We start from the raw sequence: 17,451 nt of genomic DNA on the forward strand, positions 1-17,451 counted from the left end.
CTGTCCCAGTCTCATAAAATAGTCCACAATGCAAAGTAGACCTCACATACCTCAGTATGCGTCTCAATGCATCCAAATGCCGTTTCCGTGGAACCTGCATAAATTGACTCACCAACCCAACAGCATAGCTCAAATCTGGTCTGGTGATCGTCATGTAGATCAAACTTCCTACTATGCGTCTATACATAGTAGGATCCTCCAAAATCTCTCCTGAATCTGCACTCAACTTGCCATTCTGATCCAATGGTACGGAAATAGGCTTACAGCCTGTCATACCATACTTGGATAACATGTCCAAGCCATACTGTCTCTGTAGTAATCCAATACCATGTGGTGACCTAATCACCTCAATGCCCAAGAAATATCTGAGCTCCCCCAGATCCTTCATCTCAAACTTCTGTCTAAGCAAGATCTTTACATCAAAGATCTCTGCATCATGGTCCTCCGTAATGATCAAGTCATCTACATAGATGACAACAAGCACAACTCCTCTATCACCATGTCTCACATACAGCGAGAAATCTGCATTGGCTACATGAAAGCCAATAGTGATAAGATATTCAGAAATCTTGTCAGACCATGCTCTTGGTGCTTGTTTTAAGCCATACAAGGCTTTCTTCAACCTGCAAACATGCTCGGGGTGACTCACATCCTCATAACCAGGTGGCTGCAACATATACACCTCTTCTTGCAAATCCCTATGCAAGAATGCAGTCTTTACATCCATCTGATGTAAAGACCATTGCTTTGACGCAGCCACTGCTATCACAACTCTCACTGTTGCCATCTTGGCAACTGGGTTGAAAGTTTCCTCATAATCAATGTCATGTGTCTGCGCATACCCTTTGACTACCAATCTAGCCTTATACCTGTTTATGCTTCCATCACTGTTATGTTTTACTTTGTACACCCACTTGCATCCAATGGCTTTCTTGCCTTCAGGCAATTGCACTAAATCCCAAGTTTCATTTCCATATAGTGCATCCATCTCCTCATCCATAGCTTTATCCCAACACACATTTCCAACAGCCTCATCAATGCATGTGGGCTCTATAACCTGCACAACCTTTGCCATATATGCATAGTGATATGCCACATAACCATCATAGGTAAACCTCTGCACAGGATTTTTCAATATCCCAGATCTTCGCAGCTTTTCATTCATGGCTTTCATAGTCTTCTTTACACCAGGTGTTCTCATAGCTGGGATCCCAAGCTCCTCATCAAGGCTCATCTCTGAGCCACTAGACTCTCTATCAACATGAGAATGCCCTGCAGAAATGTCAGGCATACCAAGGGGCTCAACCACTTTCTCTTTTCCTTTACGTGATGTACTAATCACATTTGCAGGATTGGTATTATGATGCAGCCTGCCACTCCATGGTCTATCAACAGATCCACTAGATGAGGACTCTCCTGGTCCACTCAAAGACGGTGATTGCTGACCTGCATTCTGTGCAACCACACTTCCACTCACATCAGCCCCAACAGCTTCTTTTTCAGCAGCATACCAGCTGCTCATCTCATCAAAGACAACATCCTTGCTTATCCTCAACTCACGTGTAGCAGGGTTATAACACCTGTATCCCTTTTGCTCAAGGGAATATCCAATAAACACACATTTTTCAGCTTTTGGATCCAGCTTAGTTCTCAGCTCATCTGGCACATGCACATATGCAATGCATCCAAAGACTTTCAGATGAGACAAATCAGGTTTTCTGCCAGTAAACCTCTCCTCTGGAGTTACATCATGTATGGCTGCAGTTGGAGTCCTGTTCATGATGTATACTGCTGTAGAAACAGCCTCAGTCCAATAGCTATGCGGCATATTCTTCTCTTCCATCAATGCTCGCGCAATCTCAGCAATGTGCCTGTTTTTTCGCTCAGCAACTCCATTTTGCTGCGGAGTGTATCTGCATGTAAACTGTCTCCGAATACCATTCTTCTTCAAAAATTCAGAGTACTCATTGGAGAAGTACTCTCCCCCTCCATCTGTCTCCTTCATGAAATATACCCACACTTTCCTTGTGTGGTCATCAATGAATGTCACATAATACCTGCAGTCTCTTATAGACATGGTCTTCGTAGGACCCCATACATCTGAATGCACAACATCTAGTGCATTTCTGCTCACATATCTGTTATGTGGAAATACATGCTTTGTTTGCTTTCCAAATTGGCATGCTTCACATATTCTCTGCATACCTTCCACTTTAAACTTTGGCAGCCCTGTCACAATTCCTTTAGTCTGCATAGACTTTATTCTCTGCACAGTCACATGTCCAATTCTTTTATGCCAAATGTCTGTGTCTGCAACAATTCCTGAACCATTTGCAAACATCGCAGCACTCATTTCAGGCATGTCTACATTCAACGTAAACATTCTGCCCACTCTGTTGCCTTTTGCAACCAACCTGCACTTGTCTTTAAAATCTTCAACATAACAACCATCAGGGTTAAACCGAACCTGTAAACCCTGCTCAATCATCTGGCCGACTGAAACCAGATTCTTTGTTATGTTCGGAACGTGAAGTACATCTGCAAGGTACTTCACTTTGCCATCCTGCATAGACAATGGCACATCTCCAACATGGGCAATTGGATGAGCAGTGTGATCCCCTGTTTCCACAAAACCTGGTCGTTCAAGGTTTTTCATCTCCTTGAACCACTCCCCATGACTTGTCATGTGGTTCAAAGCACCTGAATCCACATACCATACATCATCTTTTTGTGCTGCTTCAACATTTTCATACATGGCATTAATGACATGCTGCATAACAAACAACCTTTCATTATCCTCATTGTTTCTGCTTGAGGATGCATAGTTGTTCTGCTGCACTTTCCCATTTTGCATGTCAGCTTGCTTCTTATAACATTCTGCCTGCACATGTCGAGGCTTACCACAATAAAAGCATTCACGTGCATCATTATATTGCCTTTGCCAATTTCCACGTCCTCTTTGACTCCCTTCGCCTCTGAATTTGCCTCTTCCACCTGTGTGTTGTTGATGTTGTTGTGTATTCTGGGACTGTTGTTGTTGCTGCTGCTGACCATAATTTTGATTACCTGTTCGGCCACCTCCTTGACCGCGTCCACGGCCTCCTCTACCTCGTCCTCTTCCTGAACTTGTGTAGAAAGCCTGTTGCTCTGAACTGTTTTTGTTTTGTGAAGACTGTTGGTCTTCACCCAAGATCTTCTCTTCTATAATCAGCATAGACACCAAATCTGTAAAGTTGGGAATATTTTCCCGAGTCTAAATAGACGTCTTGAACGCCTTGTATTGTGGCCTGAGACCACGTAGACAGACTTCCACCTTATCATCATCATCTACTGACACACCAATAGATGCAAGGGATTCCACAATACTCTTTATCTTCAATACATAGTCATTCACAGACATGCTTTTTTTCTCCACAGTGTGAAGTTCATTCTTCAACTGTATCTTACGTGCCTTGGTATTTGTTTCATAGAGTTTTACCAAGGTGTCCCACGCCTCCTTGGGGGACTTGGAATCCTGAATGTGCCCAATCATGGTGTCCTGTATACTAATGAAGAGCCAATACATAACTTTCCTGGCTCCTTGGTTCCATTCTTTAAACTCTTTCACATTTGCAGCAGTCGGATTTATGTCCGCCGGTATCTCCGGTGCCTCTTCATGCTCACCTTCTATGTAGTCCCAATAGCCCTTTCCCATCAGGAAATTCGTTAACCTGAACCTCCAAGCATGGAAGTTGTTCTTATCAAGCTTCTCAGCCACAATCTGGGTTATGCCATCATTTGACATCTTGCCAGACACACAAATTTACCAGAAACAGCACTTTGGTTTGTCCTGCACAAACTGCTGTATTTTTTGCAGCGGTACTGTAGTACTCTCAAATGTCACAACCAGTGACTTCAATATGCATACATACTGCAGTTCTTAAAACAAAGTTCTGCAGAGAATCGATGACTTATCCGCAGTGCTCGAAATCGCCTGCTTTCTGAAAAACGGAGGTCCAGACGTGCCCGAAACGTGTGTTCGGCCCAGAAAATTTTTTGTCCGATAGGACAACATAGTTGTCCTATAGCTTTACTCCCGCGAAGAAAGCTCCTCAATCAGAGATCGTTTGCCGGTGCCTCCCGTAGAGCTCCCGAAGGGTGTAGTCACCAACACAAATAGGGAAGAGTAGTTGAAGCTCTTACCCTCGTACCGCTTCCTGTGGTTCTCTTGCTTGCAGCTCAGTCCTTAGCATGAACTTGGCTCTGATACCATGAAAAGATGCAGGGGGGAAGAGAGCTTGAGCTCTTGCAAGCACACACACACTCACAAAACCCTAATAGAGAACACACAAGGTGAGAGGCTGAAAATCTTCTTCTTCACTCAACACTCAACACACCATATACAAAGATAAGAGTACACACAATATGAAGGTACTCAACCAAATACATACAAGGGTTCTCTATAGTGTGAACCCAACTAAATGAGCTGGCGCTATAACTATGCCAGTCTCTAGAATGGCTGTCACACAGCCTGTAATCCCACTGGCCGCATATCACCCAAGATCTCACCAACCATGCCAGTGGTGTAAGTGTGGGTCCTATCCCCCAGGCAGGTCATCAGTGTTCACCGCTTCACTGGATGAGCTCGATATCTCAACACTATTGAGATCCTGTGAGACCACCGGGTCAAGTGAAGAGTAGCTGTGGCACTAGTGGGAGTGAGAGGGAGGAGATGTTGCGAGTGTCATTGTGTGATTGCTTGCTGGAGACAAACTCCTTGTTCGTTTTCTTGCTCTTACTATTCTACTCCTCCATATTCTATGGATAGTCCTTTCCAATATGCCTGGTGGAGTCACAATAAAACCATTGTCTGCCATGCTCTTCAAGGGTGAGGTGAGGCACAAAATGCACACTTGACCTCGGACGGTTGAGATGGATCCCTAGCTGACTCGTCTTGGACTAGGCTCACATGGGACCAGTTCACCATCCCAGGTCCTGCACCTTCTGTACAGAAATGTCTACGTGGCATCCAAGTGCGGGATGCACGTGACATCCCCTTCTGCTTAACTTGACGGAAGCTGCATAGCCTCCAAATAATCCGTCAAAAACGCCGGATAGTCTTTGAAAAACTCTTTGTGGAGCCATACCGCTTCATGAGTTCCTCGGTCCTGAAACTTCGTGAGGAACTGTCGTAGTCGTCGGCCTGAGCCATGCTTGAAACGGTGCAGAAGGATCTGTTCTGGATTCTGCTTCATCCACAATGTCTGGTTCCGCTTCGTCTTTGACCGCTGAAGGGGGTGGACCTGCATATGGCTTTAACCAACTGACATGAAATACATCGTGCATAGTCCAACTCGGAGGTAGCTTTAACTGCATAGATACCTCCTTAATCTTTTTCCGGATGGGAAAAGGTCCGAAGCTCCTGAAAGACAATTTTGGGCATCGCTTGCTCACCTGTTTCAGTCTTTGCTTCATAATCTGAAGATAAACCCAATCTCCTTCCGAAAACTTCATATCCCTTCGGTCTTTATTGGCTTGTCGAGTATAGGCCTCTTGTGCTTTAGCCAATCTGTCCTTTACTGACTCTAAAATCTCCTGGTAAGACTCCGTCACTCTGTTCGCCTCCGGTACTTAAGACAAAGTCCTGGTTAACAATGACTAGAAAGGTCTTCCAAACGCTGCCTCATATGGAGTCCTGCCAATAGTTGAAGAAAAAGAGGCATTCAAAAGAGCTTGAACTAAAGGCAAAAACGACTCCCACTTACCTTGCTGATCGTGGACATAACACTTCAGCACATCAAAGGCCAACTGGTTGTATATCTCTGTCTGGCCATCTGTCTGTGGGTGGAATGCACTGGAAAAATTCAGCTTAGTACCAAAATTATCAAACAATGTTCTCCAAAAATGACTGGTAAACTTGGCATCGCGGTCTGACACTATGGTTCTAGGAATCCCGCCAATCGGGTACCAATGCCGAATGAATATCTGGGCAACATCCTCGGCAGTCACATTGGCCCTGCAAGGAATAAGCATAACAAATTTGCTAAACCTATCAACAATAGTTAAGCACTGCGTATTACGCTTACTCGGACTGGGAGGCAGATTTGTGACAAAGTCCATCGAAATGTCGTGGAAAGGACCCTTAGGAATTGGCAAGGGCTGTAACAACCCTATCTTCTTTCCACGAGGAGCTTTCACCTTTTGACAAATGTCACAGCGTTGTACATATGTAAACACATCACGTCTCATCTTTGGCCAATAGTATTGCCGTTCTAATTTCTCCAGAGTCGAATTCATGCCCCTGTGACCACTTGTAATGGCGTCATGGGCATCATGGAGAAGAGCTACCCGAAATGACTTCCTGACACATAGTCGGCCTTTGTAGAAAAGCCAACCATCGCGTATCAGAAAATGGCATGGTCCTATGGCATCCAATGCCTGTTCTCACTGAGTACCGAATTCCTCGGAATCCACGTACGTGTGCTTCATGTCCTCTAAACCTGTACCAACAAGGTCAAGTCTAGTGGTCTGAATCGTAGACACTTGTCCCTTCCTGCTCAAAGTATCGGCCACTAGATTGGTCTTTCCTGGAAGGTACTCAATCATAGCACCGAACTGCTGGAATATCTGACTCCAGGGGTGTTGTCGATCACTCCACTGTGCACTTGGCATCGTCTGAATCCAGCGGAATGCCTGATGGTCAGTGCGAACCGCGAAGTCACGGCCATACAGGAAATGTTTCCAATGTTTCAAGGCCTGTATAACTGCTAGGAGTTTACGATCATAGACTGAGTAGTTCTTTTCGGCGGGCAGTAACTTACGAGACATGTAAGCTACTGGATGACGATTCTGTTGCAATACACCTCCAATTGCGATATTACTCGCATCGGTGATCACTTGAAATGGTTCGTCCCACGAGGCAAGGGCTAAACAAGGCACTTCTGATAAAGCCACCTTGAGGTTCTGGAATGCCTCCAACGCTCGTGGAGTCATTCGAATCTTTTGCCTTCTTGTTTCCACTCCCTTTAGCAGATCGGTGAGATCTCCCGAGAGATACGAAAACTTGTCTATGTGGGTGGAATATGCCTGGCATATACCCACAAATGATCTAATGTCATAAGCTGTCTGAGGTACTTCCCAGTTAACAATCTCGACCACTTTAGCCGGATCAAGTCGAATGCCTTCAGTACTAATTATATATCCCAAGTAATGCACCTGGAACAGATAAAATTCTGACTTCTTTTCATTGACATATGTCATAGAGCTCGTTGCTTTCCAGCAACTTAAGGACTTTCTCCACATCAATGTCATGCTGCTCAACTGTAGCTGAAAATATGAGTATGTCGTCCATAAATATGAACACACTTTCCAATCAAATCCCGGAAATATGCATCATCATGCGGTTAAATGTAGCTGGGGCGTTCGTCAAACCAAATGGCATGACCACAAATTCATAGTGGGCCCGTTCTGTCCGGAAGGTTGTCTTGGGGATGTCCCCCCCTACAATCCGTACCTGGTGGTACCCACTCTTTAAATCCAGTTTTGAGAACACCTTTGCTCCATTCAGCCTCTCGAGAATATAGTCAATTCGAGGCATCGAGAATCTACTCTTGATAGTTAGCTTGTTGAGTGCACGATAATCAACACACAACTGGGAAGACCCATCTTTCTTCTTGACAAACAAGATCGGTGCTGCAAATGGCGATACGTTGGGGCGGATGAAGCTAGCTTGCAACAATTCTTGGAGTTGGTGGTCCAACTCCGATTCCATTGCCTTAGAAAGGCGATATGGAAACTTGCTCGGGGGTTCCGAGCCTGGGAGGAGGTCAATCCTGTGATCCTCTGGTCTGGGCAGGGGGAGCTGGGGAGGGAGGCTGTCCCGAAGAAAAATCTTCTGGAACTTTTCATGGAGAACGGAGTACTCCTCGGAAGCACTGGCCACCGTCTGGGCTGTCTGGATATAAATCATCGCACACTGTGTGCCTTTCCTGACTGCTCGCTTAGCTTGCAAGTGGCTTATGAGCAGAAAGTTCGGAATACCTGGCTCACACTTAATGGTCACCGGGGTGTTTGACACATTCCGATTGATCTGGAACGTGTGCTTGTCCCACTTGACATCAGGAAGAACCTTGTGAAACCACTGGATACCCAAAATTATGTTTGCTCCTACAAGAGGGGCAACCATAAAGTCACGCACAAACTCTATGCCCTGAATCACTAACTTAGCACCTAGAGCTTCATACTTGATGCTCGTTGTCATACCTGTGCTTGTTTGTCCACCGGAGTCAGCTCGTAACGGGCATGCTAGCGGCCTGTTCCGTGACCACATCCTCCGTGCTGCCGCTATCAAACAAGGCAACGACTCTCTGGCCACCTATGTAGCCAAAGGACTTGAGCAATTCGTTGCGCTCATACTCCTGGTCATGGTGGGTGTCCTGCTGCTTATCTTCGAGCTCCCGACTAATAATTGCTCCAACTGAAGCACCGGGGTTTGAAGAACTAGGGGTAGCCACTGGGGTCTGTGTGGGAGCTGAGCTCACCATGGAAGTTGTGGAGGCGGCGGCGGCCTTTGGAGGCTTCTTCGGACAATCCTGAGAAGTATGTCCTTTTGTATGACAAAAGAAACATCTACCCTCCTTTTTATACTGAGAAAGCTCCTCAGCACTCAACTTGCCACCTGTCTTGCTTGCCTCCGCTTTCTGGTCTAGAGCAAGCTTAGATGCATTGTTCGAGTTCTTGGAGCCAGAGGCTCTCGAGCTTTGTCCTGGGGAAGACCCGTCTGTAACTGGCTTTTGCCCCCCGAGGTGTTAGCCTTGGGAGAAGCCGGTTGAGAAGTCTTAGGCTTGCCACCATTGTGTTTCATTTCTGCACTTTGCGTCCTCAAAGGTGGTTGGCCTAAACATACGCACCTCCCATTGGATTTGCGTGTCCAGGCCATACAAAAACTGCCCTTTCTTGTCTGTATCAGATAAGCCTAATTGCAGACATAAGGTTGAAATTTTATTGGCAAACTGAAGGACTGGTTGCGCGTTTTGATGCGCTCCCTTGAACTCGTCTTCGAGTCGCTCAAGGTAGTGGGGCGGTAGAAACCGCTGCTTAAGGTCGCGGACAAGGACAAACTTGTCCAACACATAAGTTGCCATACCTGCTCTGGTGTGGGCATTAGCCCACTGAGTCCACCAAGGAATGGCCTCACCTTCCAAGTACCAACTGGCTAAGATCACTCTGTTCGTATCAGATAAGCCTAATTGCAGACATAAGGTTGAAATTTTATTGGCAAACTGAAGGACTGGTTGCGCGTTTTGATGCGCTCCCCTGAACTCGTCTTCGAGTCGCTCAAGGTAGTGGGGCGTAGAAACCGCTGCTTAAGGTCGCGGACAAACTTGTCCCACACATAAGTTGCCATACCTGCTCTGGTGTGGGCATTAGCCCACTGAGTCCACCAAGGAATGGCCTCACCTTCCAAGTACCAACTGGCTAAGATCACTCTGTCAGTATCTGTTTTTCTCACTGCGGCAAAGTAAGCTTCAAATTGATGTAACCATGAATAAAGAGTTGTGGGATCGAGTTTACCATTATACTTACTGAAATTCATTTTCTCGAGAAAATGATTCGAGGGCGCCGTCGGTGTCAATCTAGCGTCCAAAGCTCTGAGGTAACGCTCGTGTTCCACACGTCGCATGGCGTCGTCTTCTCGTTGTCGGATCTCCAATGCACGCATCTGCAACTCAAGCAAGGAGCTTGGCTGCGGTTGTGACCCCGCGAGAGGGTCCCTGTGACGAGGATCTGGTATTTGGGATACGGAAGGAGAGGGAGGACGAGATGGAAAACACGACGCTGGAGAGCGGGTACGCTCCTCCAGAGCCAAGATCCGCGCCTTCTGCTCATCCAACTTGGCTGTCTGTTCTGCGAGTGCTCGCATCATCCGCTGGAACATGTCTGTGACACTCAAGCCGGGTGCCCTAGCTGGGCTGCCTAGTGTACTCTGGTCCCGTGGTTCTGGGTCTCTCTCGTCGCTGAAGCTCGCCATAGCAGGAAAATGCAATTCCTTTTCGGAACGCAATCTGACCATCCACTATTTGTGAGGCCTCCGGAGGCTAAAAACCAACTGTCCTTCGAGGGACAGGAGTCACTCCGAAAAGGGTAGTCCACCGGTGTCTAAAAACCAACCACACGAGCTAGAAAAATTTTCTGGTTTTCTTTGCTGAATCTTTGTACTTGAAGTAGGCTCTGATACCATTGTAATATGCGGAAGCTTCGGAGAAAGATCGGTAACTTCAAAAACTCAGAATTCAGCACTCTTTTCGCGACGGAAATTAACGCACAACACTTGAAAGGAGAAGTGCAGAAAATAGAGAGAGAGAGAGAGAGAGAGAGAGAGAGAGAGAGAGAGAGGACACAGTATTGGGTCCCAATTACCCTTTGTAGGGCCCCCACCACGGATGGTGTATTTGCTTTATTAGAATGATGAGAAAATCTGAAAGAAAATACAGCAATCTTGGACCTTTTCTTGGCTGGAAAATCCTGCCCTTGACCTTCAGTTCTCCATCCCTTTGCTTAGCAAGTCCCTTGGCTTGTCTAGCCCTTGATTTGCTTGAGCACTTGGTGAATAATGAGATGAATGATTGGGATTATGGGCACTTCTATTTATACTACCCCATCAGGAGCAGTCGGCCAGCATCAAAGGCAGTCGGCCAGCATCAAATATTCCCATGACTGTAAATTCAGCATTTAATGCTGAAAAATCCCATTAAATGCTGGAGAAATTCCCATAAATTCTGCGCATCTCTTCCTGGCTGGCTGGTCATCAGGCGCTTGCTTCTGATTGGTTGGACACCACTTTTGCCCACAATCCAAGGGCTGGGCAGCCTGTATGGGTTGCCCCATACTTGCCCTACAGCCATATAAAGGCTGTAAGCTCCTGTAAATAACCTTATCTTTGCCCTAGGGCTGTCCTACAGCCCCTCCATGGTTGGTGGGTTCAGCCTGGGCCTTCCTGGCCCTCATGGGGGTGGTTCCACACCATTCCCATGCCCACACTAAGATCCGGGGTAGCTCTATGGGCTGGCCCCTTGTCCTAACCACTATCTACTCAGTGATCTGGCATCCGGTACCATACCAAATACACAGAACCACTGTCATCATTCTAGAGGGAGACTCGCAACGCGGACTGGCACTGTTTCATGTGCAGGAGTGTGTGCACATCTGACCTTGGACTCATGTGGAGGACAATGCACACTTGACCTCGGACGACTGAGATGGATCCCTGGCTGACTCGTCCCGGACTGGGCTCACATGGGACCGGTTCACCATCCCAGGTACTGCACCTTCTGTACAAAAATGTCTATGTGGCATCCAAGTGTGGGATGCACGTGACAACTGACCCACAACCTTAATTATGCTGGCTGACTGCCACACACATGGCACATGTGTTGACCAGAAGCCTGCGCAGGGGTGCCCGATTGCTCTTGGCTGCTCCACGCTTGGAACAGTGCCTGGAGTACCTATAGGTGTGTCGCAATGTGACATTGCCTTTCATTTAATTTCACCAGTAGGAGACACTACGGAGATGGATATCTAATTTGGCAAGTTTAGATTGGATTTAAGATCTTATGGGCAAACCTAGTTACACTCCCTTTTTGTGGTCTAGCATCCGAGGGCCAAAAATGCCCTTTTTTCACCCTGTAGAGGCCGTTCATTTGCTCAGCCCTTGGTTGGGCCTTGGGCATGTTTTGTAATTATAGTTGTCAAAACTTGGCGTTGGCAAAATCCTATCCCCGTTCTATCATTTTTACCCACAAGGTGCCAATGGCCATTGCCAATCCCCTTGAGCCGTTTGCATCCCAACTTGCCACAGCCAACCCTTTACAATGCCATCATCCTCAACGTAGGAAAGTGTTGGTTGGCAAGTTGGGAAAGGCCACATTGGTTAGAATGCCACATCAAATCACATTAGCTGTCATGGTGACTGAATTCGCCATGGTATTTTGGAGCCCGGATATAGTTTTGGCTGGGGATGTCATACCACTGGGTCGTACTTGTCTTAGTTTGTAGATGTATGAATAGATGTCAAGATTGTTTAACAAGGTTTAAGTGAGTTATTTTTTCCAGAAGGGTTATGCTCTTCAGAACACATATTTTGCATTGTTTTTTTACCGTGATTCAATTATGACTATTTACTTATCTACTGGTTTTGGTATTGGATTTTGCAGGATTAGTCAATATAAGCAAGAGCCATGTTACTGAGATAAACATACAAAGTCACAAGTACCCTGTAAGCCTATATGAGAAATTGAGAGGCTATGTCACCTGACATCTCGGAGTCAATGAGAGGAGAGGTGGTGATTGATCATGGGCTTGAATTTCAAAGGCGACAAGCAGATTCATCATATTCCAGAGTGCAACATGTGGAGGACCTGGAATTGGAAGATTTTGAGAACCTTCCTCTTCCAACAAATGCTCATACCAAGAGACTACGGTGGTGGTTAAAAGTTGTACTTTTGAGTGCTCTTGCATCGGGAGTTACTGGTGCACTAGCCATGTGGGTCTTTCCATTCTTGCTAGATAAGGTAAGTTTGAGTCATTTCATTTTCATTCCATCAGGTATTCAATTATGGAGAAAGAAAGAAAGAAAGAAAGAAAGAAAGAAAACTATATTAACGTCCTTTAGAGGCCACATCTGACCTATAGGACTAATCAGATACATCCATGTGATTACATTCCACTTCGGGGGCAACAAAATGAAAATAGAGATAAAACTAAAAATAGTTCAAATTCCCTACATGACCGTAGGAGAATCCTAGATAACATGAAGGATTTCTCTAGCAGCTACTCTTCATTACTACCATGTTTGGTTGTCCTGAAATCTGCAATAACAGCTCTACCTCTACGGTAGACTGCCCATTTTCCTTGTTTCCTTGCTTCGTATACTTTATTGAGTTCTTGTTTCCTGTTTTTTAGTTGTGTGGCTGTGAGTTCATCCGCCATCCACACCTTCGTTCCCTTAAGTGACCTTGTTTGCTTCATGACTTTAATTTTGTCTTTCATATCTGCGTACCTCAAAACCACATGTTTTTCTTTGATTGCCACTGAGGGATCTCCAATGTCAATGAAAGGGATAGCTCTGCACAGCTTTCTTTGTAGAATCTCGCATTCCGGGACATAAGTATCATTCACAATCTCCTCGTCCTCCAATACCTCCACCTGTTCCCAACCCTCTGACAAACCACCCACCCTAATTTCTTTTGCAATCCATTGCTGCTCGTTCTCTTCATTAATCTGTGATATTACTTCTTTAATGAGAATTTCTTTAGGCTGTGGATCAAGTAAATTTACCTCTGTGATTTCCTCCGTGTTTTCTTTTTCGTGTTGTTGTTCCTTAATCTGTTTCTCCAAGATTGAAAGATGTTGTTTTGTCTGATGTAGTTCATTTTGCAAGGCTGAATTTGTTTGCTGAAGATGTTGAATCATGCTCAGGAGGTACCGCTCCCATGGTGATGGTTTTTCATTGGGTTTGGTAGGAGGGGAGATAAGGGTTTCGGAGAAGGTTTTCTTGCTGGCCATGTCAAACTGCTGGACTGTTTGAGAGAGAGAGAGAGAGAAGAAAGATATTATTAACGTCCCCTAAAGGCCGAAGTGGCCCATGAGACCAAAACAAGGTACAACTAATGATGATGATGTCTCATCATAACAAATCTGAAAGAAAGAATGAAAATAGTAACATCCTAAGAGAGCTAAGAGCTGAAAGCTGAACCGCTGAATCCTCCGGTGGCGGGCAATGATGGCTCGAATCTGCCAATGGTGAGGGAGTCGTGGATGCGATCCTCGTGGTCGTGGGTGTCTCGCTCTACAGATGGCAATGGCTCTGTCCAGGGTGACTCCTCTGGAGGGTGGTCTGCCAGGTAGGCCTGTAGATGGGGGAGTAGAGGCTGGTGGGGTTACAGTGCTAGCTCTGAAAAAATTTGTGAGGGCTCTCTGTCTAGGCGGCTCTGGTCCCACTGCCCTCCTGTCCCTCAATAGGCTCTCTTTGTTGTGGCGTCTAAGCTCAAGTATGAAGAGCCCTAAGCACCTTTGGTCCTCGAAGTCCATGATCTGATGCAAAGGGCCAAAGCCTTCACGGAACAGGCAGTGGTACCTCCCTCGGATCTCATAGTAGATAGTACAACGACATATATAGTGTTCCTCTGACTCCACCTCCTGATGGCAAAGCTGGCATATGCGGTCCTCTAGTGATATATCCTCATATCGACCTGTCTCTATCCTCAGCCGGTGTGAAGAGGTGCGAATCTATTCAATAGCACTCCGAATACCATGTGAGAGGTGTGTGTCCATGTAAGCATGGCGTATAATAAACCCGTCCGAAGAGAGGTGTAGAAAATGACTATGGTAGTGTGCCATTTTCGTGCCCAACAGCTGCGGGGGCCTGGGCCCTGACCCATGTCCTCTCCGTATCTAGTCTCACAATGTCCATCTTGATCACCCGATTCAGCTCTGAACGGCTGAGATCTAAGAATGGGCAGTCCAGGCTGTAAGCAAAAGGTGGGAGTGCATCAATACTCATGCCATGCAAGGCCAGCCATGTGCGCATCTGGGCATACCAACATTGGGTGTCTCCCTCATCTGCAAGCTGTTCGGAGGAAGTGTGTGCTAGGCGAGGGTATTTCTGCTGAGGGAGCTCCCATATTCTATGGAGAAAAGTAACTGCACGGAACAAAGCCTCAGTAACCACTGGGGTGGTGTTCATGTCTGTCCTTATGTGAAGCTGTAGCTCCTCATAAAGGGCCTTATCTCGTCGGGCCATCTTCGTAATCCTTCGTGAGCCAGGGGACATGATTCCTTCCCTCAGTCTTCTGCGGTAGGCATTTGGTGCCTTCGTGGGAGTGTGAAAGGTTGTCTCACCATCCTGTTCCCCCTCTAGGGGTTGAGACATGTTTTCCCCTACTAGTTGCTGCCTTGGGGGCCTGAGCAAGGGTGGGTGGGAAAAGCGAGCAAACTGAAAACTGGCAATGCATCTTACTGTACCTTCTCCCCGACTGTACCTCGTGCACCTTACTGTTGGCACCTGCGCAGCTTGCCAATAGTCCTCCAGCCGTCTGCAGTTCTACCTGACAGTATACAGAAGAGAGAGAAAGGGAAGTACAGTCCCTTCTGTGCTTTCTGCAACTACTTGCAAACCCAAGCACCTCCTGCAGCCCTGCACCTTACTGTACCTTCTGCCTGACTGTACCTCCCAGCAGACAAAATGTATCTACCCTTGCAAAGAGAGCGAGAGAGAGGGGTAACCAGCACAATCTATCAAAGAACCTGTCTAGTGGGTCGAGGACGGACGCTGGTTGCACAGACGAGAGCACGACGGCTACCTCCAACTCGACCGCCACTGGTTGCGCAGACGAGAGCACGGCGGCTACCTCCAACTCGACCGTTGTCCAGTGGGTTGAGGACGGACGCTGGTTGCTTAGAGGAGAGCACGGCGGCTACCTCCAACTCGACCGCGACTGGTTGCGTAGACGAGAGCACGGCGGCTACCTCCAACTCGACCGCTGTCCAGTGGGTCGAGGACGGACGCTGGTTGCACAGACGAGAGCACGGCGGCTACCTCCAACTCGATCGCCACTGGTTGTGCAGACGAGTGCACGGCGGCTACCTCCAACTCGACCGTAGCGAATATTAACGTCTGCTCAGTCCTGTGTTTTTGTCCTCCTGCAGTCCAGCCCACCGGCTTGCCAAGAGGAAGCGAGAGAGCTTTTCGCTTCCTCTTCTGCAGCCGTCTTCAGCTCGCCAAGAGGAAGAGAGAGAAAGAAAGCTGTATTAACGTCTACTAGAGGCCGAACTCGACCTATGAGACAAATCAATGTACAACTGTCAATGTCTTTTGGATGTCCAGAAAAAAAAGGACAAAATGAACATGAAATAAACTATGAAAGTACTGAGCTAGTGGGGGGGTGTGATGGATGGAGCACTACTGCTAGAGGCTCAGTATGTAACCTATATGCGCAGGGTATACAAGAATGCAATGCAGATCTGTCTAGCTCCAACCAGTACCATAATGGGGGTGTAATATGTGATACATAGGCGATGGCGAGGCAAAAATACCTCGGAGCATGATCTCCGGGTGTGAGTGTAAGTGAGCTAATCGCTCCTGGATATGGTGCTAATGTCGAGCCTGTATCTCTGTGATCTCCCTCTGATGTAGTCTGGTAGCCTGGTAGCCTGGTAGCCTGGTGCTCTCGGTCTCCGTCTGGCTCGGAGGTCCGCAGCGCGTTGAAGTGTAACCCCCTCCTGTGTCAGAATAGGCACTGGGATAGATCTTTGGAAGAAATCAGTGAGCTGGAGCTATCACCCACCTCTCCCTGTGGTATGAGTCCGTAGCAGTGTCTCTCTGTGGTGCTGTGTCTCTAGCAAGAATTGGCCAAATTTGCGTTGGTCTGCGGACTCCATGATCTGGCGGAGTGAGGGATGTCCACTGAAGATGGTGGTGTATCTCTATCTAATGACACTATATGCTCTGCATTTGCATACATAATGTTCCTCACTCTCAACCTCCTCCTGGCATAGTCTGCATATCCTCTCTGCTCTGGGGATCCGTGCTGCCCTACCTGCCTCAATCTCAAGCTGGTGTGCTGACACTCTGAACTGGCCAATCACCACTCGGGCACTGTGAGGCCTGTACACATCCATGTATCCAGGTTTCTGTATGAATCCATCCGCTGAGATACGCATAAACTGATCTCTGTAGTATAGCATCTTCGGCGGTAGAGGCTAACTGGGTGTAATCCAAGTCTCTTTTGCATCAGATGGTTTCCAAAAGTGTTTAGGGCTGACCCCAGAGCTTCCGCGTGTTACAAGCACCTTGTGAATTATGAGATGGCCTGGACTGAATTATGCCTTGGGTTTATATATCCCCTTCCTAGACCTGGTTGGCTGGCTATCTGGGGTCGGTTTGCTGAAAAAGACCCACGACCAGCTTTAAATAGCATTTAATGCTAATAAAGCCACTTCGTTTCACACTGTACCTTCTGATCTAGCCTGGCCGCCTTGTGGGCTGCTGTCTAGGTCTGCGCAGGCTGCTGGGCAGCCCCTGGGCAGTGGCCGACTGGCTGCGAGGCAGCCCCTTGGCCTGGCCGCCTGGCTGGGCTGGCCCATAGGCCCTATGGGCTGCCTGGCCAGGCCCCTTGGGCTGGCTGACAGCCTGCCCAGCCCATACTAGGGCTGGTGGGCAAGGCCTGGGCCCTTCTTGGCCCCCTTGGGGTGGCTCATAGCCTTCCCCATGCCCCTACTTAATGCAAGCCTACATCTACACAGTCGTTTGACATTTGGTCGCAGACCAAACACACAGAGCAACTGACATCATTCCAGAGGGAGACTCACAGCGCGGATTGGCACTGTTTCATGTGCAGGACAATGCACACTTGACCTTGGACACATGGAGTACAACCTTGGCTGACTCGTCTCGGACTGGGCTCACATGGGAAT

At 47.3% G+C, this 17,451-nt stretch overlaps 1 protein-coding gene across 2 annotated transcripts in view; it reads left to right on the forward strand.

The window, feature by feature from the left end:
• LOC147609213 (Golgi apparatus membrane protein tvp38-like) overlaps positions 1 to 17,451 on the forward strand; it is a 47,718-nt gene that overhangs the window by 16,837 nt on the left and 13,430 nt on the right. For both annotated transcript variants that reach the window (XM_086787886.1, XM_086787887.1), the window contains exon 2: positions 12,192 to 12,548. In XM_086787886.1, the coding sequence (XP_086644012.1) occupies positions 12,282 to 12,548 (267 nt within the window). In that variant the 5' untranslated portion in view covers positions 12,192 to 12,281. The remainder of the gene's footprint in view (positions 1 to 12,191; positions 12,549 to 17,451) is intronic.

This window comes from Cibotium barometz, chromosome 51 (assembly GCF_041138505.1).
Source record: "Cibotium barometz isolate CiBa-2024 chromosome 51, ASM4113850v1, whole genome shotgun sequence".
Classification (NCBI taxonomy): domain Eukaryota; kingdom Viridiplantae; phylum Streptophyta; class Polypodiopsida; order Cyatheales; family Cibotiaceae; genus Cibotium; species Cibotium barometz.